Source organism: Sebastes fasciatus, chromosome 1, assembly GCF_043250625.1.
Source record: "Sebastes fasciatus isolate fSebFas1 chromosome 1, fSebFas1.pri, whole genome shotgun sequence".
Lineage (NCBI taxonomy): Eukaryota > Metazoa > Chordata > Actinopteri > Perciformes > Sebastidae > Sebastes > Sebastes fasciatus.
This window is the reverse complement of record NC_133795.1, coordinates 7,575,869-7,598,170: the sequence shown is the minus strand read 5'-3', so window position 1 is coordinate 7,598,170 and position 22,302 is coordinate 7,575,869. Positions and strand designations below refer to the sequence as shown.

General features: G+C 43.1%; 1 protein-coding gene across 2 annotated transcripts in view; it reads right to left on the bottom strand.

The window, feature by feature from the left end:
- The window catches only part of cdh4 (cadherin 4, type 1, R-cadherin (retinal)), a 262,025-nt gene that overhangs the window by 45,527 nt on the left and 194,196 nt on the right, over nucleotides 1-22,302 (bottom strand). For both annotated transcript variants that reach the window (XM_074612648.1, XM_074612732.1), the window contains exons 6-7: nucleotides 20,230-20,385; nucleotides 13,368-13,512 (exon numbers count right to left, since the gene is read on the bottom strand). In XM_074612648.1, coding sequence (XP_074468749.1) covers nucleotides 13,368-13,512; nucleotides 20,230-20,385 — 301 coding nt within the window. The remainder of the gene's footprint in view (nucleotides 1-13,367; nucleotides 13,513-20,229; nucleotides 20,386-22,302) is intronic.

Genomic DNA, 22,302 nt, shown 5'->3' with positions numbered 1-22,302 from the left:
AGTGTACGTATGTCTGCGTTTACTCACAGGTACATGTGTGCATCTGTATGCATGTGCATGTCTTCACAGCACGTATCAGGGTGAGAGGCCCCCGTGTCCTCGCATCTTCCCCGAGCAGAATTATTGATTTGCACGAGTTTGTCAGCTGGGCTCACAAATGCGACCGGGCAATTAGGAGCACTTTGTGCTGGAAAGAGGAGAGATCACCTCGCCTCTCTCACAGGGTTCTGTGAAAATGTCACTTTCCATCAGGCAGCTATTTACAGGCTGCTGCTGCTGCAGACGGAAAAAATCCTGTCAGCTCGCAGGATGGGGACAACAGAGAGAGAAGAGACGGCTGGAGCACTAACATGCTTGAATGAGAAGACACTGTAAGTAGAGAAAAACTTAAAAGGAGGGAGACAAGGACATAGGAGCTGCTGAAGTATAAAAAAAGCCGACGAGGGAAACAGAGAAAAGGAAGAGAGTGGTAATTACAACGCCTACATGTTGTAATTTTGATAAAAATTTAAAAACATACCACCGTTTTCATGTTAGTGGGCACCAAGAAGTGTCTCAGCAGCTGATGCATAAGCGCTCTGGTTACCTCAGTGGGCATAACGGTGGGTGGTGGGTGCCATGCTGAGCAGGCACGAAACCAACAATGTTCAATTATCACATCAAAAGTGGGGCTGTCAAAGTTAATGTGATACTAACTAATGCATTTCTTTAACACATTAACGATTTTTAGGTTGTAACTGCTCCGTTTTAAAGCTAGAGTGAAGATACTGACATCATATGAAACTAGAAAACCCGTGGTACCAACCATGTCATACTATGTCCATTTTCAAAGGGGTCCCTTGACCTCTGACCTCAAGATATGTGAATGAAAATGAAAACGAGTCTCTCCTTTACAGACATGCCCTCTTTATGATTATCACATGCAGTTTGGGGCAAGTTATAGTCAAGTCAGCACACTGTCATTTGTCATTGTTTTGTGTTGTTAATTGATTTCCAATAGTAAAAATATACATATATTTGCATAAAGCAGCACATTTGCCTACTCCCATGTTGATAAGAGTATTAAATACTTGACAAATCTCCCTTTAAGGTACATTTTGAACAGATAAAAAAATGTGTGATTAATCACGATTAACTATGGACAATCATACAATTAATTGTGATCAAATATTCTAATCGATTGACAGCCCTTATCCCAAGCAATCAGAGTAAGTCATCAAAAAACACAGCTTGTATGTTTTAATGTGCGGCAGAAGAAAGTTTTGCTTCAGCAGGAGTGTACTGGTGGCAGATTCGGAGGTCCCCTGTGGCTCTGAGCAGTTACAGGTGTCTCTATTCTCATAATTGGGTCTAGATGGCACCATCATTCCTGTGACAGCCTGTATGGACAGGATAATTGTAGCCTCGAATTCTATTTCAAACGTCATTAAGTTTCAAAGCAGGATTTGTCACTTTGTCCAGCCAGGAAAAGAAAAGAGTCCAAGGAAAGACAGGGAGGAGAAAAACAATTACGTCTATTCCACCGAGGACAGCGTCAATATATAATCAACCTTTTCCAGTCCCGTAGGGAGGGAGAGGACACCATGTTGATTCACATATCATCGCCGCCGCCTTTCATTTCAATGAGGAGGATTCGGCGATAATATGATGATGGTGCGCTTTTAGATCCAAGGAGGGGTGGCCATGCCTGAAAGGGTTAATCTCCGAGCCTGCTTAATTCCTCTTTAATTTGAACACTAATTCCAAATCCTAATTGCTTTTCTGCCAAAATCGCTGGAGCTGAAAATTTAACTTGTGGCGGGCGCGCATATTGTTGGCCATTTCGCTCACGTGACTCGAGATCACCGGTGAGGTCTATCCGCTGCCGAAAACATTAGTCAGTCAGAGTCAACATCTGCCTCCCAATTAGAGGGAAGATGGAGGAAACAGAGGAAGATGGATTAAAGATAGACAGATAGAGCAGTAACAGGGTAATAGACACACACAGATGTAAAGATAGGAAGCAGAGGAGGAAATCGCAGAGAGGAAAAGTGAAGACGAGAATAGAGGTGAAGGTTTATAAAGGCCACTAAGAGCACAAGGGGAAGTCAGGGAGTGAGAGGGCAGGGGATGGACGGTGTAAGAGGATAATAACTCTCATCAGCGGAGGGAAGATAGAGGTTGAAAGAGTGGCCGGCGTACAGTAGATAGAAGGAGAGTAGTAGAGGTCGAGAGGTAAGAGAAAAGGTTGAAACTGGGTGAATCTTAGAGAAGGTGATGAAGAGGACACACACAAGAGCCTCTAATTGAGCCCACTACATTCAAACCATTAAAAAAAAAGCCACTAAGAGTCAGAAAAAGGCAACATTCATCGAAGGCCAGATCAAATGCACCTTTTACCTCGATCAGCATGCCTGAGGAGGACCTCTACATGCTTACTCTTGTTCAGGGACACAGGGAGGTGAAGGCTGTGCCAGGGTGAAGGGCAAACAGCTGAACCTGCACAAGACTCCAGTCACACAGAAAGGCAATAGAGTAACTACACGGAAGTTATTTCAGATGAGCAGTAGTGTTAGCATCTCACTCTACTAGAGAGAACTACTTAACTTGAGAAAACATTTGTATAATATCTTTTGTGGCTCCCGGCGGTTGTCACAGCTTGGACTTGGAGTAGTTAAAAGCAGGGTGGGTGATCTTGAGAACTTAGCAAGAGTCCACTACATTTAAAAAAATGATCCAACTGAAAAAACCAAGCAGCAACTGTTTTCCAACGAAAGTAGCTAGCAGCTCCAACAGTTCCTTAATCTAGAGAGAAAGTTGCCAAGTCGGTAACACTGACAGTCCGTCGCTTCAGGTCTCCCTCCAAAGCTACTTCCCCCAAATCATCATTATGAATGTAAACATGATGGATGTGAACGGCGAACATGACTATTGTTAGTACTCACAGCTGTCAAGCTAGCAGGAAGCTTGTGGAAGACTCCGATGATGCGCAATGAGCGCACGAGCAGAGAGCGCGCATGCAGGCAGATAGGCAGGTAGCCCGGTCGATAGGTTTATTACAGTCCTGTGACGGCCACAGATACCAGACTTTCTTTTTGTTTTGTCAGAGCATTTGATTTATTGATTACTATCGGGATGTAATGAGAATTTCAACTAATATAACAAAATAATAAAACAAAACAAAACTGTAGGATCCTGTGTTTTTGGGGCTTGATCTATTCTCGGGATTAAAGGTCAAGATATGTTGACCTCTGCAGCACCGACTTTGACTATTCTTTATTAAATCCTTCTCTCGCAAGTCTCCAAATGTTATGGAAATACAATAGAAATTCATCGGAATAACTTTCAGAAAAAAAGGCAAATGAAAAAACTCTGAAACTGAAAATGAGAGAAGTACATTATACTGTAATTTATTGCGTCTTTCTGGCTTCTTTTCCATAGATGTCTTGGCTAAAGCTGGGTTTATTGGACCACCAATCAACCAATCATGTAGTGCGCAACTGTTCGAGTTGCGCCTATATTTATGAAACAGCAACACGGACACTCCACGGTCTGAAACAGGCCAGATCCACTCCTCAACAATGTGTTGTCGGATCTGAGCATCAAGCAATCTGATTGGTTGATCCAACAGCTCCTGTCGGCAGGTGAACGTAAACATTAAAATCATAATATGTTTCAGTATAAAAGATGCCGCCATGCAAACATCTCCAAACAAATGCATGTTTGTCCACGTTCGTAGCCCGGAGAAGCATGTTCCAGCCTTCAAGCTCTGATAGACATCGTAGCATTGACAGGAAAAATGTTTCTTGTCAGAACCGCAACTGAAAACTGATGGCCATAACCCGACACCTACAATACTGTCAAATTATCCAGCAGAATCCCATGTTTCTATGTTGAGGAACATTGTGGAAGACAACTCTATGAAAATGTACAAAAATAAAAATTACTTCTGGAACCAGCAACTTGTCCAACATCAGAACTTCAAGGTGCTGACCCCGTTCTTTTCTAGCTTCTGTATCTCAGTGTGTTTCTTTATATAGAGAGTTCTCTGTCCATATTCCACGCTAAATGGGTGTCTACTACTGTAGCACTCAACAAAAGGTCAGTTGATGTTTTGACAGCATGCCAATGGCAAAACACGCTATATGAGAAAACTACAGACGCTTGTGAAGTAGTAAAGGTGTCAAAACTTCATATCTACTTTATAACATGTACACCTACAGGTATAATGGATTCTCTGCTCCGCATTGCTTGTGTGTGAACAAACTGGTAAAAGAAAGTAAACAGTGTGTACAGAAACAGTCCTTTATACTGAGGTGGCAGCACTAACCACTGACTCTGTGTCAATAACAACTGTTCACGTGGCCTTGATGTGTTCTCTCAATTGGCACTATGAGCAGAGACACTTTAGAAAGGAGTCAGTTTCCTGTCATGTGGGTCAAAATGTACCTTAAAGGGAGATTTGTCAAGTATTTAATACTCTTATCAACATGGGAGTGGACAAATATGCTGCTTTGTGCAAATGTATGTATATATTTATTACTGGAAGTCAATTAACAACACAAAACAATGACAAATATTGTCCAGAAACCCTCACAGGTACTGCATTTAGTATATAAACTATGCTCAAATCATAACATGGCAAACTGCAGCCCAACAGGCAACAACAGCTGTCAGTGTGTCAGTGTGCTGACTATGTATTGCCCCAAACTGCATGTGATTATCATAAAGTGGGCATGTCTGTAAAGGGGAGACTCGTGGGTACCCGTAGAACCCATTTTCATTCACATATCTTGAGGTCAGAGGTCAAGGGACACCTTTGGAAATGGCCATGACTGTTTTTCCTCACCAAAATTTAGCACAAATTTGGAGTGTTATTTAGCCTCCTTCTTGACAAGCTAGTATGACATGGTTGGTACCGATGTATTCCTTAGGTTTTGTAGTTTCAAGCTATATATCTGAACACTCTGACACTAACATGGCATTTTTCAGACAAATCAGGAGAAAGTTACCTCTGTGTGAGACCTTTCTTTGTCTCAGCAACACACTCTCACGAGGTCTGGCAACCAACGTTTACTAACGCCCTAGCTAACTCATTTTCGTAATGCTAACTAGCTGTGTAAATATCGAATGTTAGCGAAACAAATTATATATACAGTACATTATGGAAATTTATTACAGGGCTTTGTTGAATACTCGATTCTGATTGGTCAATCACGGCGTTCTACGGTCTGTTATTTCTTTATAGCAGACCGTTGCTATGTATAACAGACCGTTGCTATGGGTGCAGTTCCGATGTCGGACCCTGGCGACCGTTTTTGTGTCAAATGATTGATTTCTTTAGTAAGTAACCGTTTAATAAGCAGGAAAATGTAGCTAGCGGGTCATTGTTGTGAAAGAAACCCTGACAGGGTGATGTGGCTTCACGTCGGGGTCCAACCCTTTGGGGTTTATTTCACAACAATGACTGGCTCGCTGTACATTATCCCTTACATAATCCATTCTGCTTTCATCCATCCACAAGACATTCACAACACTTCACAACACAAACGAGGAGGAGGCCATCACGCCATGACCACGCCCACCTAGGAGGCAGGAAGTGTATATCATTTAAAACCTTTGCATCATCTTTGTTTTAGAGCATCTTTGCTATGTTATGGACTAACAATAAAGGCCACAGTGAGAAACACCTGCTCACAAAGTCCAGGCCGAATACTGATTGAAATATCTGCCACCTCTGCTCGCCTCCATCACTCCATCTCATCCCTCCTGTGCCGACTCCTAATTACCCCCCCAGGCAAGACGGAGTGGGAAAGACTCTTAAATCTCTCTGCAACTGTTAGCAAACTCTTCAGGACAGAGAGTGTGAGAGAGAGAGAGACGCAGAGCCCCTGTCCCCCCATTGGGAGGGCAAATCGACTGTGAGAGAAGGCACTCAGCTGCTGGTTTTGATCTTGCACTCTCATTTAGGGAGGCCTTTTTGAGAAAGACGGTCCATAAAAGGGAACAACTTGCTGTCAGAGTCGGGGAGAAGTGGGAGGGAAAGAGAAGGACAGAACATCACAGGGCAGATGTTCAGAGTACACGGCAGTCTGACCGTGAGAGCTTTCTGAGGAAGTCAAGCCATGTCGGCAAATCTTTATCTGAGGCCACTTAACACAACGCAGGAACTGTCTCGTGTCAGAGGATTTTACAGAAATTCAGATCGTTCTGGTGACCTTGGAAAGGCGGATGTGTGTGCATGTATTTTTTCAATCTATGTGTGAGTACTGTACGTTAGCCTGAGCGTAAAGCTCCTGAGCCACAGATGATTTTTCTTTTATGAAATGAGAAGAATTATCCAAAACAACCTATTTGCACACATTTAACAGGTTTAGCAGGATAATCCTAGTTTGAGACCGAATCCCATTTATTCCTCATTAACGAGGGCTGAATGCGATCAGATAGCTCATTTTGTCATGTACTGTTTTGTTACGTTTGATTACCTGCACAAATTAAATTCTATTAGTCAAAGGTTCAGTCGGTGCTGAGCGGCGGGGGTGCCGGTGGTAGAAAGTGACAAATGAAGCGGTTTCAGACTGATCCTGGCTGACAGCTCGATCGGATCTCTCCCCGCGTAACATCTGGTGACGGTGATAAGGGCGGTTCCCTGTAGGTCTCCCTCTTTGATGGCTTTCACACAGCGCTAGATGTGGAGATGTGTTGTAATGCTTCAGTGAACCTTTGATATCGGGGTCTGTAGATACAGAATGTGATACTACTGCAGCTCTACACATATCCCCCCCTTTGCTTGGCATTTAGAAAGAAAATAGGGCCAAAGATTTGTATTGAACAACCATCCATAATAAAGGCTTACACTATATACACATAGAGTATCTTTCTGCTGAGACAGAGCCAATAAATATGTCTTCAATTAAAGGAACAGTGTGCAATATTTTGGGAGATCTATTAGCAGAAATGGAATTTAATATTCATAACTATGTTTTTCATTTCACCTGAAACTAAGAATCGTGTTTTTGTTAGCTTAGAATGAGCCCTTCATATCTACATAGGGAGCGGATCCTCTTCAGAGAGTCCGCCATGTTGCTCCGCCATGTTTCTAAAGTAGCCCAGAACGGACAAACCAAATACTGACTCTAGAGAGAGCCTTTTTGCGTTACCTGAAAGCCACCGTAGTTCTCCGACACAGAGGAGGGCCTCTGAGCAAGATGAACGTTACCACGGTTTTGCACTCGTCGGCAGTTCACGGCAGTCTTGGAAAGGGAGGAGTGAGCGGAGGGGTACTCAGTTGGTTGCAATCTGCAACCACACCACTAGATGCCGCCAAATCCTACACACTGTACCTTTAAGTTTCTATTGGGATGATGGAGCATGAGCATTGGCTGCAAGCCATCAGTACATGATATACATATTTTACGAGTTTTGGATTAATTTGAACAGTTTCACACTTTTTCTGTAAGTTTTAACGTCAACATTAACATTTTCACAGCATCCAGAGGTAAGTGAGAAAATATGTTTTTAATTGCTTGCCCGTTTTTTGATTTGGGTAATATAATCTTAAAATACATTTCTATGGCACAGGTTTCATGACAATGACTTTCTACCGCACACACTTTTCTCTGCTTTTATTAGTCAACGTTTTATCAATTCTTTTGAAAAAGTACATATTGGAGGGGATTTACTCCCAGCACCACAAACAATTTTGAGAATGTGCATGTTTTCCTCTCCTACATGACAACCACAACTCACTCAACTACTGCATCGTGTATTACCCTGCATACTCATACTTCATAAAAAATTTGATAAATGAAAGATTGTGAAACGTTGTCTTTGCTGTCTTTTTTTTCTATTGATTTCTGTGTGTCCAGTGAATGCCTACAATAAATGTTTTTTTCTTTTTTAAACCCCACAATATGACTGTAACAGAATATTGTTATGAATCATTATGTGGTAATAGATAATATGGTTATTCTTTGATGTTTCACCACTGTATAAACCTGCAGTGGGCAGTGGGAGACAGAGAATTGAGATATTCCAGCAGCATCGCTGGACCCCCCGCCCCGAGCAGCACCTGTCAGCAACGCTGTGATAGGTTTCAAAACACCACCTGTAGGCAGGATGGAGAGAGTGTGTCACCTGGAGTAACACCTCAGGAATTTCCTGGGTCGCTTTTCGACTCCACAGAATGATCCACGCCACGTGCAAGTTCTGCATGTACACCAGGGCTGCGTCCAAAATCACATACTATCCACTACATACCCAATATGTGTACTACCGTTCTACATGCTTACAACTTCTTTAAACAGCAGTATGTATCTTTCAGATGCACTGAGCCTCCTTGACAGTTGGAGACATGTAACCATGGTAACCCTCACCAACCTCATGTGACCAAACAATGATTTGTGAGAATCATAAAGTCTGAGCTAATTTAAAATATATATTACGCCTATAGCAAAGTGAAATCTTTTATTTACAGTTGAAGGTTTTGGACATACTAAAAAATCTCACATACTGTTTAAGCGTACTAATTAGCATGTTAGTGTGGAATTACGGACGCGACTGAAGCTCAGCGCGAGTGATTATTGCACTTTATTGATCACTCAAAATCACTAAAAATGTCAGACTTATGTGTGAAATGAAAGTTACGTTGAAAGGATTTAGCAGAATACATTTATATTATAAGAAGAAGCCGGGTGAGGTGCCACAGTGGGTCACAATAGTGAATACGTTTCAAGAAATAGAGCAGCAGCTGAGGTGCTCTTCATGGATATGCAAAGGTGAAGACTGAAAGAGAGAAGAAGAAGTGAAAAATCCTGAGAATCTGAGGCACTCTCAAGCCAAAAATAAGTTTTATTTGTGCTCGGGAGTGCCTCAGATTCCTCTCTATTTTAGTTCAGATAGTTCTTTTATTGAATCTTAATATTTTTGGTTGTTGCTTTAGGTTTTATGATTCAATGTAACACGAGTTTCTGGTGTGTAAAAACAAGTGCATACAAAAAATAGTCAGAATTGATATTAATGTATGTTTACTTCATTTTAAAGTTGGCCGTGTATCCCGTTCTCTATCTGCGGTGTAAAAAACAACTTCAGCAAAACTGTGCAGCACTTAACTTGAGGTCTAAACTGGGTCCATTATTAGTGAGTAAACCATTTAAGTGGCGGAGGATATATTAAAGGCTTAAATGGGCCAGAAAAGTATAAAATGTCTCCTTGAACTTACACCGAAGATGAATCGGAGTCATTCTGGTTTTCTTCGACTAAACAGGCAATTAGACCAACACGCTTTGCAGCCTATTCTCTTAATTAAAATTCATCAATTCAGAGACCAATGACTGAACAAAGGAAGCTCCACACACATTATGTTTTCTTGACATTACTCTCGACACCTGACGCCGAGCGCTCCACAAACAAATGTTACTTGGCAGTGATTGCTTAATGAAGAGCAGAGCAATTATACTGTACACAGTGTAACATATTTCTAGTTAATTGGTATCACAGATTGCCTTCTGTTCAAAACAAAATTTAATTCAAAGACTTTTGTCGTCGCATGCTCTCATTTGAAACTAAACAGAGATTATCAGAGTGAAAAACAAAGAAAGTAGCTATTGGAATGTCTGGTTGCCCTCGCTAATTAGGAGCTCTGTATATAGACTCACGCTCCACTGAGGAGTAACCAGCGTTCACACACACACACACACACAGTCAATCCCATACTTGCTCATCCATACGCACACACACACGTACGCGCACAACATGCTTTCCTATATTGTTTACAAATTCCCCCGAGATTAAACTTTGCAACCGAACAATATCTGAACGCTGTGAAGACAAACACGGGTCCTCGGGGTCTGATTGTTAGAACAAGAGTTCTTCCAGTCGAGACATGAAAGCTACTTGCACATTCTGCTCTCGTCTCTGGCTTCGCACTGACCACAGCTCTGTTCCCTCATTCAGAGGGAAGGTCTGCATCTCTCCATGCTCTGCAGAATCTGATAATGAAGCATCCAGCCAAGAGACTGTGACACAAATATCTCGTGAACTCGGCCTTGTCTGAACCAGCCCGAAAACTTCAGGAGTCACGGCAGATTCACACCCCAAAAATGTTGGTTGGCCAAACAAGTCCAAGTTTGTTCAAGGACACTGTGAGTAAGATTGAAACATTAAAGGTACAGTGTGTAGGATTTGGCTGCATCTAGTTGTGTGGTTGCTGTTTGCAACCAACTGAGTACTCACGCCTCCCTTTCCAAGACTGCGGTAACGGGCCGTACACATGCCGCGTGGCGCTTTTTTCTTTCCAATGTGCTTGGGAGGTTGCGCTCCTGTCGCGCTTGCCGTTACTAAGCAACCAAAACCTGCGTACTGCAATGACGATGATGATGAAGTTGCGGTAATGTAGCGGTAAACCTCACTGACTAAACTAAACACAATCAACAACCAGAATGGCACTCGGAGAGCGCAGATTTCTGCCAAGGTGCACGAGTACGATTGCCACCCCTCTCCGTGCAGCTTTGCGCCATCATCCACGTGTATTTTTGTTTAGGTTGAGATCAGCTGTACGTAGCGGAGCATCGTAAAACACTTCATTCAAACTGGACAGAAACAAAATAAAACTCACCTAAACCGTCGTCATGTGAAAAAACGCTGAATCTACAGTTGTCCCGTTTGAACACGCCTGCCGCGAGTCTACATTGACAACATTGGATTTGAGCGTGCAAAAGACGGACACGGCCCCTACCGTGAGCCGCCGAGTGCAAAAACATGGTAAGGCCATTCACTTCTGCAGAGGCCATCCTTAATAATAACACTACTTTTACACTCTGCGGCTCACCTTACAGCAGTTTCACAAGCATGTCGGAGAAATACGGTGGCCTTCAGGTAACGTAAAAACATGAAAGGCTCTCTCTAGAGTCAGTGTTTGATTTGTCTGTTCTGGGCTACTGTAGAAACATGGCGGACTCCGTGAAGAGGACCCGCTCCCTATGTAGATATGAAGGGCTCATTCTAAGATAACCAAAACACCACGATTCTTAGTTTCAGGTGATTATACACTAAAGAAAACATAATTATGAATATTATATTCCATTACTACTAATAGATCCCCTGAAATGTTACACACTGTTCCTTTAAGGTTTTCTGAAAGGCCCTCTGAAGACGGAAAAGAAAAAATAAGAGCATCTGATTGGTCAAACTGACTGAAGTCGAGGATCATTGTCCATTACAGTCATTTTCAACATTTTCTTCTTGCACTTCTTAGTATTTCAAACCAATGCAATAAAACCTTTTAACTATTCATAAATCAGTCTTCAGCTTCAGCTTGTTTATCCATTGGAGTTGTTCCATTATACATCTTAAAGTGTTGCAATTGTAAATGATTGCAGGCTTGTATTTCCAGGTATGTTAAGGCTTCCATTATGACTCAGCCATTCAGAACTGAGCAAATGGTGCAGATTGAACTCATATTGTCCTCCTATAACAAAACACGACGGCACTTCCTGTTCACTTCTTCCTCAGTCACAATGTGAGCTTTGTTGTTGAGCTTGTGTGTTTGGTAACCCTGACTCTGAAAGGTGCCAAACTCTTGCATATAACAAACTACAAATCCCCACAAGTATTTGTTAAAGGTATACTATGCAGCATTTTCGCTGGCTCCTCTTCCTCCTCCTCCTCTTCCCCGGCTCAATGAAAGAGAGAGAGAGAGAGAGCAGCAGTGGTTGAGCAAGCTAGAGAGTGAATGAATCAGAAAATCTGAGAAATAAAATGTTATTTTCTGATTGTTCCACGGCGGTTACATTCTAAAGCACAAATAAGCACGCCCACATCTCCGCACAACCTTGTGGGAAGGTGCCGCAATGCCGGATTTCAAATGAATGCAGCTGAAGCGAACACTTCATGCTGTCCGCTGTGGCCTCTCTGCTCTGTGTGATGGTGTGTGCGTCATCCATGACACAGACAGAGAGCATAACACAGCGATGTAACCTGGTCGCTACGTTTTGATAAAGTCCCGACCTCTCCTGCCCGTTATTATTGGCTGGGGGCTACACACAAAGGCTGACGCCCAGAAACGTCCGGAACACAGCAAAATAATAAGAAAAGAGTGGATCATTAGTGATGGCTGAGAGGGATTGCTTTTATATGAGTCTATACATTGTTTTTTAGGAATATCCGGCATGGTATACCTTTAAGGCAGTGGTTCCCAACCTAGGGATCAGACCCTCAAAACAGGCCGTACAGATAAATCTGAGGGGTCGCGAAATGACTAACAAGAGAAGAAAGAAGATAAAAGGATCTTAACAACCTGTGACGAGAGGTCGCTGGTGAGCACTGCTTCATTTAAGGGGTCATAAACCAAAAAAAATTTAACCACTTCATTAAGGCACAGTGATTATTTACTGGATTATTTCAGACTCTTAGTGTCAACAATGGGGAATCATTTCAGGTTTGTTTCTTCTCTTTCACCTTTGTTCAAATTACAGAAACACTATCCAGGTATTGTGTGTATAATTTGTTTTGCCTAAATGAATTATCTTGATCATAGCTGTCCACAAAACGAAGTGTTATTACAGACAAGAATATGATAATAATTTGGAATAATTCAACACTACTAATATTAATTTAGGGAGCACGGAGCCTGTAGGAGGGTATTTAGAGTGTCCTGTGAGAAAAACGTGGCTCTCACTGGAAGAGCACTTTGTTCAGATCAATACAGTACATACAACTAAATCATTAGTTCAGTCTAAATAAAGGTGTTGACTTTGCAACTAAGCTGCGAACCAATTAACTCGACCTGAAACGGATAAATGAATGATTTAGTTTGTAGTACTTTGCTCCGTATTGCAAATGCAGCACATACAGTAAGTTCCTATTGTTACAGACGACCCCTTCTCCGCCAGGTTTCTCCTCAACCAACGTCTCTCGCTCTCATTGGCTGTAGCTCGTTGTTGGAGTCTCTGACATGTCCAGATATCGGCGAGCGTCGGCGAACATTGGCTAGCATCTTTGAGCAGCTCAAACATGACGCTCGAGCACTGATGTGTTGGCGAGCCAACGTTGAGATTTGTCTCTGATCTGGGGCTGTTGTTGGGGAGCAGAAAATCAGTGCTAAAGTCGTGTAGTGTGAACTAGGCATTAGTCGTTAGGCAGTCGGTAGTTACGTGAGTTGTTTGGCAGTGAAGTTACCGTCATCCACTACCGTTTCCTAAACCTAAGTGGTCGTGTTGCCAAAACAAGTTCATTTTGAAAGGACACTATGTGACAAGGGTATATTTACACGCGTCAGTCTCCGATGCAGATGCTCCACTGACCAAGCGGCGTTATTTAATGCGTTGGGAGTGAGAGTGTGTTGGTATTACCACGCAGCTGTGTCTGTCTACAAAGAGTAGATCTCTTACCTGGTTTGGAGCCTTCAGCCACGGAGCCGTTGTACACCTGGTTCTGAAACTCGGGTCTGTTGTCGTTCATGTCGATCACATAGATGTAGAGATCAATCGGGTTCTCCACCTGGTTACCGTTCATGTCCACTGCATGGGCTCGCAGCTGCGAAACATACAGAAAAGCACACAGGGATCCTTAGCATTCAACGCCGAATACAAGCTTGAATAAATATTCCGAATGTAGCTCAGCCGACAACGGGCCGCTGGCTTGATTGATACGAAACTCTGCAGACTGCCTGGACTGGAACAAACTCAGCCCACAACTTTGACTTTATTAATTGGCAACTTCATTTAACTGGCAACTGTTTGTGTTTCTTGTCTGCCAACGGGGCATTGAGTATCCTGTTGGCATCTTGGCACGGACCACCACAACACAGAAAGGGGCAAAGCAGTGAAATGTTCCAGACACACAAACAACACCTATTTTGTTGTTAGCACAGCCAGAGGCCTAAAAAAATATCAGAGGTGTTTCTGCTCAAGCTGTGGCTTCTTTTTTTTTTTTTTTTCTTTGCGTGGGGAGAATGTTTGTCTCGGGTTTGTTTTGTCAAAGCCAGCCATTTGGACGGATGTCTCTGACTGATGAGCTGTTCTCTGACAACTCGCAGAGTGAGAATAGATGGAGCGAAAGAAGAAGAGAATGAAGGGAAAGAGCGGCACGGGGAAAAAAATGAGATGAGAAGGAGTGACTGAGGCTTGTGCAAGTAAATGAGAGATGAAAGCACAAAGAGGCAGTGTGGGAGGTGTGGGGGGGCTTGAACAGGGAGGACTGACAAAAGCAATCATCATCTACAGTGGGATGTCTTAATCTCCAGCGCTGCTGTTACACACCCTCTACTCCCCACCAATCCCCACTAATGATATCTAACATAACGCAAAGCTTTGTAATAGCCCTGGAACCAAACCGGCACTGCTCACTGTGACTTACATTACCCTCATTCAATTGCCTAGAAATCCATATCCTCAGCCGAAATGTTATTCAATCACAGCTTGGCCTGGTAAGAGGAGAAGGGGCTCTCATTCTGGCTAAAAATGACACGCTGGCAGCAAAATATTTTGTGTGCAACAACACAGTCGAGGAGGGTCTGCCTGCCAGCCTATTTACAGCAAGTCGTGATGCATTGTGGGGGTGACATGAAAGATTGAATGGCAGCACCTGCCTTCACCGAAACACAACTAATCATGTCAGCTTTTGTGCCCGCCTGTCAAGGATGTTTCAAAACATACCCGAACAAGAGCGACCGCTTGAGCATTCACATGCTGCATTCCAAACACCAATTCAGACACATGTTTACGCATATTAACACGGATTTTGACAAAAGCGCGGGGATACATGCTGGGGATGCACACGCAGCCAATCAAAAGAGCCCTCTTTAGCCACTTAATGATCCTCAAGATGCTATTTTTCCATTGGCCGAAGCACAACAAACAGACACGGAGAGGAGACCCAACAAACAAACAAGCCCAATCTGTTTTCTCAGCTGTGAACGCCGCACGCTGAGGGGATGTGTGACTGCGATATGTGTGACTGCTTCAGTGCACTGGTGTGTGTGTGTGTGTGTGTGTGTGAATGTGCGATAATGACTGTGTGTTTTTGTTTGTGTGTGTTTTGTCCTTTCTGCCTGTGCATCCCGGCATACTTTCTACATGTGTATATATCTCTAGATCCTCATCTCTGTGTGAGTCTTCCTGTTTGTGTGTGTGTGTGGCTACGCTGGAGTCTGTTTCTGTGTGTCTGTGTTTGTGTGCTCGATGGAGGAATTGGAAATGTGATCTAAGGGCCTGGAGGAGTGTGTGTGTGTGTGTGTGTGTCTGTGTGTGTGTGCGTCTCGCAGACTGCAAATGCATGTGTGTGGAGCGACATCAGTATTCTGCAGGCTGAGCTTTAGTACGACTGGACCCACCGCAGAGGAGGAGTACAGTTTGGATTTGGACCATTGGTCCTCTGACCCAATATATTACCATATAAATGAATGGTACCAGAAATCCTTGACTGTACAGGATGTGGCGCTTTTTTCTTTCTCTGCTAAAATATTGTAGTTATTGCTGCTGATGCCAACTACATACCTATGATGTTGAAAATGTATACTATACAGACATGCCACTATAACTATTAACATTTTTTAAAAGGTACTATATGTAACAATTTACATGCATTAATCGCTTTGTATTGTCACTGTGTGAACAGATAGAACAGGTTGCCTATAACAGCCTGTCGACTGATTGCTATGTAAAGGACTCGGGACGGTTTTGCTTTGTAATGTTAGCTGATGAAGTAATTTGCAATTGTCAAACTAGTTAGTATCATGGTGATTGGACATTACAGATATTAACGGTGATATATGATTGTAAGGTAATGTCACGTCACTGTTTTGGCCGATGCCCAGGATGATCACCCGCCCGAGTGTCAGCAACAGGATGCTGACTGCAGTTCACTTAACGACCACCGGTGTCATTCATAACTAGAATGGCACTCGGAGAGCGCAGACCTCCGCCAAGGTGCCCGAGTACGATTGCCCCACCCTCTACGTGCAGCTTGCGCCGTCATCCACGCGTATTTTTGTTTATGTTGAGATCAGCTGAACGTAGCGGAGCATCGTAAAACATTTCATTCAAACTGGACAGAAACAAAGTAAAATTCACCTAAACCGTAGTCGTTACCCTTGACAACAATCACCAAGTGTGCTTTGGTCGAACTCAACTGTAATTTCACCGAGTTTAATGTGAAAAAAAGCTGAATCTACAGTCTACAATCTACAAAATCTAATGGATTGTTCATTGTGCCATACCCCACCCCTCCAAAAAATTTCATTCAAACCCATCGCAGACTTTTGGAGTAATCCTGCTAACAGACAAACAAACAAACCAACAAACCAACAAACCAACGCTGGGGAAAACATAACCTCCTTCCTAGGCCTTCCACCATGGCGGAGGTAACAAGGACTTTCTAAAATTTACATATTGTACCTTTAAACAAGCTGGCAGCGTGGTAACCTTGCACGGCAGCTGGATTCTCGCAAAGACACAAAATCACGCGAGAATCGCAGGATCAAATGTCACATCAAGATCCATCTTGTCAGGCTTCAAAGTAATGCGTTTGTGTCCAGCTTGACAGACAACGGACCAATCAGCGTCCTGTGAGGAGCTACTGGAAGCTACGGGCATGGCTTAGGTGTTTGTGAGACCCGATGAGACTATAGCGTGAGACAACACGGAGAGGCAAATGTTCGTTCTAAATATTTTTTACCTTGACTTGGGTATAAAGGGGTGGATGATAATCTCAAAGATGTTGGAACATATTCGAAGTGTTGGAGCCCTTTGCAGTCACTTTTTGACAGCACACTTTGCAAATAGGATATCATCTTCTACAACTCCCTGGTCATTTTGTAGAAAATGCACCAACGCTGCCCATTTAAGGCGTTTTCTTTACAGATATGAGGCTGGAAATTCTGTTCCCTCTGACATATCTGCAGCTTCAGATGAGTGGCACAATTCTCTCACACACACACAACAAACCGTTGCACACACACGTGTTACAGTATGTGACACACGTGAGAGGAGATTTCACCGCACACACAAACAATGTGACTCTTGAGATTTGTTTTAAGAGGGCAACAATGCAGGAATCAGGAAACCATATCGTGGCTTCTACAATTCTTACGGTTATAAAACTATGACTTTGTGTAAGCGTGTTTACCCCGACATCTCTTCTTCAGATAAGGAAAACTCCCCCCAAAAAACTTTTGACAGGGAAAGAATGGCAGAAACCTTAGGAAGACCAACTTAGGGGGATCCAGGAGGATGTTGAGCAACTTCAAGGTGCCACCAAACTGATAGGACCTGAGCCACATAACCTCCTCTCCAAATGAGCACAAACGTCCCAACAGTACTATCAGCTGATCGTGACCGGTGTAATACGAACATACAAACCCTCACTGTACACTTAAGTGCATGCATCCATGCAAACAAACACACAAAAAAATCGCAGACGTTCCCATATTTGCTCGACTCTCTTTGTGTGTGGCTGACTCACAATACATCTGTCTGACAAAACTGAAGCTCAGGCTAACACCCACTCTCCTCACCTCACAGATCACTTCCCTCTGGTGCCAGTCTGTCAAAAACAGCAGCCTCGTCTCTCTTTTCACTTGAACCCAAAAACTAACAAGCAAAGTTTGGCCTGCGAGAGCGCAGCAGTGCTGGGAACTTCCCGTCTAGTTGAAAGAAATAAGCAATGGACTAAATTTCCCCTGGGTCAAACTCTGGCTTACATTCTCCTGCACTAAATCATACATCACATCACAAGCAGCACGGTTCCACGGGAGCCTAAACAGGAGCTGCATTCGACATGAAGTGCCCTCAACCTAACATGCTGTTTTCACTACAGGCTGTGTCAAATAAGAACTGTTTACTGAGCGGCTGTCCTTTCCCGGGGACCAATAATCTGGCTGCTTTATTGATCCCAATTTGCTGGTTGAGTGTACGAGAAGGTATTGAGAGACAGCAAACACACACACACAGCAGCGTCCAAAGCCTGAACGTACGCAGCAAGTTAGGTGACAAGAGACTCATCTAAAACTAAATGGAACACACACACTCACACACAGACGTACGCGACAAACCAATCAAGAAGGCATCAAGAGCTCTGTGTTTGTCTGTAGTCATCGCACGTCCTGCGTGTGTGCATTGGTGTTTATAATGTGTGCATACCGCTCAGAGAGCGCGCTGACAGAGATCCACTCTCCTTTATTCTATTCCTCCTCTGAGACAGCAGCATGCTTTTGAATTAGCTCTATCAGCATCGCAGCCATCTATCATGCTGACAGGCACGCGGGTGTTGTGAGTCTGACACCGGCGCTCACCTCGAGTGGAGGTGTTAGATATAAACTGAAACCTGGAATGTGTGTATATGAACCAATGGCCTCGCGTTAACGCAAGTCTCATGTGGTCTGCATATCTAATTTACGGAGCTGTTTAACTGGAGGTTCCAGAGGGGACGGTCGTGAACTCAAACCTCAAGCCTCCTTGTGTGTGTGTGTGTGTGTGTGTGTGTGTGTGTGTGTGTGTGTGTGTGGCGGGTAATCCTATGGGCCATATGCAGGCTAACTGTACAGCTGTCAGGCTGCACCTTTGAACAGCTGCAAAGTGCACAAGGTGAGCGAGGAACAACATGTGTGGGGGTGGTGAAGTGAAACGGGGCAAAGGTACAAGACGGGAAAGAGGGAGGCACTTACAGAAAGTAAGAAGAACTGGGGAGAAGAGAGACACGACCCTGCTCATGGTATAAACCAGGGTGCTCAAAGTGGGGCCCACGGGCCAAATTGGCCCACCATCAGGTTCGATTTGGTCAGCCAGACGTTAGCAATCTTTTTTTTAATTAAAAGGCCCACAGGTTCGCTGGCGATGCCGACTAACTTTACTGTCTTTCAGAGGCTGTAGCAGGCAGTTTTTGAGTTAAGGTCTTTGTACACCAAGCCTGTATTTTTCATCTGAAATAATCACACATTTAAAAATAAATACAACCTCATGTTGTGTCAATCACGTTTAAACACCAACTACGAAACTCTCATCCGTCATTAAAGTTTTCAGGATAGGTTTGATTTTCTGCGTTTTTCTGCATCCGTCAAATGGCAAAAGAGGGTTGTTTGACCACTCAGAGCCATCGTCCCTGCAAGCATCGTCATCCAAATTGGCATGATAAACATTCACTTTGTCTCCACTTCACGATAAAGATTCAAAGGTAGATTGTGGCAGATGATTGCAGAACAGTTTAGAATGGGGAATGGTTGCAAAACAAAGGATGTATGACAGATTAGACAGTAGTGATTGAGTTCTCGGCAGCTAAACGACAGTTTCTTGCTTATGTCATTCGTTCATTAGCCCTGTTTGGGACTAGCGCTAACCATTGCACCCACGTAATTAATTCAGTTTTGTCACATATTGTGAATTTTTGCAACAAATAGAATAATAAAATGCATAAAGTACAAGTTGCAGAGTTCCCCTCGTCCTCTGTCTGATCTAACAACAGGTGAGGGAGGTGTGTGTGGAGCCAACAGTCCTCTGTAGCTCCGTATCGAGCTAAACTCTAAGCCTGCCCACTTTTTAGCGCACTTTTTTAATGCGACTGATTTGATTAAAATCCTTCTTGTAACTGTACACCGCTCAAATATTCAGTTTCACTGTGAGATACGTCACAGTACAGCAGTTAGAGACGCTTCCGTTTCATGGGGACTTTAACTATGTAAAAGCTAAAATAGTGGAACTTGAGATCCTAGTACCATTTTGCATCTTAAAAATACAATAGGTGTTTTTGAGTTCCAGTTTTGGCCCTCCAAGGGAAAAAGTTTGGGCTCCCCTAATACAAACACACATCAGGTATCAATCAGCACTCAGTACATGTACGCACACACGTGAAGCTGCACCTGCTCATTAGCTCTGATGGTGAGAACAAATACAACAGTTTTCCTGCACTCCACCTTTGTTCTGTCTCTTCCCCTCTGTTCTACCCACCCGGTGCTGCTCTGTGCAGTTAAACCTCACTTTAAATGCCAGCTGAAGCGGCTGTGTGTTTTGTCGAGGCATTCGTCCTCTCGTCGCTGGCTCCGGCATCAATCAGAACCTGTGAGATGCTGGTGTGAAGGTACTGAACGCTTCTCTGAATGCGCTCCGACGTGTGGTGTTTGCTTCGGCGGGCAACATTAGTGTTAGAATAAAAGGTAGATGGGGAAGAGGCACATTTCCACGGGGATAATTAGGAGATAATGAGACGGATGTAAATGGAGCTAGAAGGGAAACAGACAAGACAGACTGGTTTCGTCCTTACGTGGAAGGAGGCTCGCTCCTCTCTGTCCAGGGGTTGGGTGACGAACATGTTGCCGCTGATGGGGTCTATGTTGTAGATCCCACTCGGGGGCTGATCGGCGCCTGCTCCCGTGATGCTGTAGCGGATGCCAACAGCTTTGTCCTGATCAGAGCGGATCTGAGAACAAAAGCAGAGGAACAAAGTTTAACAGAGAGGAAAGTCTGGCTTCTAGTCTGGGCTGACTTGCAACAGAAAACACAACATGATCAGAGACATAAATTGTCAAAAATAAACACATTGTGAAATAAAACCGAAAGTTTGAGAGGACACAGGATGTTTGATAGAAACATTGATGAAAACATTCCCACTGCAATCTTTCTTTTGTGCTCACGCTTTGAACCTGCAGCCTGGAGGTAAAAAACTGGAAATTGAACAGCGTGCAGCGGGAAATAGAGCCACCGTCAGATGATTTTATCTGACCTGTTGGAGTTTTTGTTTTCTTTACCTTCGTGGCAGCTTCTCAGCAGCCCTTGAACATGTGGAGAAAGGGCCTTTCTGCCAGCTATGACGGCATTTCTGACGGCCACCTGCCTGGACGACGAGAGAATGATTCACGCCGCTTTTCTCAACCACTTCTGACTGGCGCTTAAAACCTCAATGTGCCTGTTCCACCTTCAACACCTCAGCTGTTATTTCTCACACCATTCAAAATGTGACATTTAAAGAGTGATGTATTTTACTCTGAACATGTTTCAATGCGAGCGGCTCCACTGCAACAGCAATAAAAATATCAATACTGTTGCTCAGCACCTTGCAGACTTAAAAGAAGACAAAAGGAGATGGGACTGAAGCGTTTCTTTCTGTGGCATTGATTTTCAATGGGCTCCAAGGATTCTACTGTCTCGCCGCACAATGCAGCAGCGTTAATGTGACATTAATTAGATTGGTGGGTCTGACAGTGTTACCATTACTAATACAAAGGCGGCCAACCTCTGAACATTCAGAATTATTCTCTCATTAATTTAATCGTTAAGATTTAACAAACAACATAAAACATTTTCTTTTGTGAACTTTAGAGGTTTGTTGTTTCCAAGAAAACTGCTCCTTTAACTTTTAAATCATTTTACATCTTGTCGTGTTTATGGCCATACAGTAGTTTCGAGCAAATCAGTATGGACGGGCTCTCTCATCAGCTTACAGAAATGTTCGTGCAAATGTCACCCTCGAGTTAAATGATCACTTAAGTCTGGTCCAAATCATTTGAACGGTGTCATTTCCATCATCTGCAAGAGCTTGAGACTCACTCTCCAACAACAAACACATCAAGACAAATTAACAGTATGGTACATATTTTCTATTTCACGTAATTGCTGCACACCGCCACTGATGAATTCAGTCAGTAATAACTATATATTTAGTAAACTGTTCTTAAAGATATGATCTACACTGTCAAAATGATTGAAAAGAGTAAAAATTAAATGAAATAAAGACTTTATGATATGATACGTATCCCAATACAGGGGTTACGATTCAATATATCGCGATATATTATGATACTGTAAGCAAGGAGATATATTGATATATGTCAAATTTTAGGAAAACTGTCATAGTAGGAAGAACACACCACCATATGTATACAATTTGAGTTATACACACTTACTTTCTTTATGTAATTAGAACAGTGGGATCTGCATTTGCATTCATCAAAGTCACTGTAACATCCAACATCATAGCACTACTTTTGGTGCAATCTGAGCTGTCTGTCTGCCACAAATCTTTCCATGTAAACTTTAAATTAAACATCATTACAGTGTTTTTGAGAATCAACACAGTATCCCTACATCCCTCCCCCGCAAACGAGAGCCTCGGATGCATCGTTCCTTGTTGTTCAAGGTCCACATTCATACATAAAGGTGATAGAAACTTTGCAGTAACGGCACTGAGACTTTGCGTGATGACCTGCCTGAGGAGATCAGGGCTGCAAACTCTTTTAAAATCACTTTCAAAACCCCACTTTTTAAAATTGCTTTTTGGTGATTTCATTTATGTTTTATGAGTTTTTAGTTCATTTTACTCTGTGTTTTATTATACGTT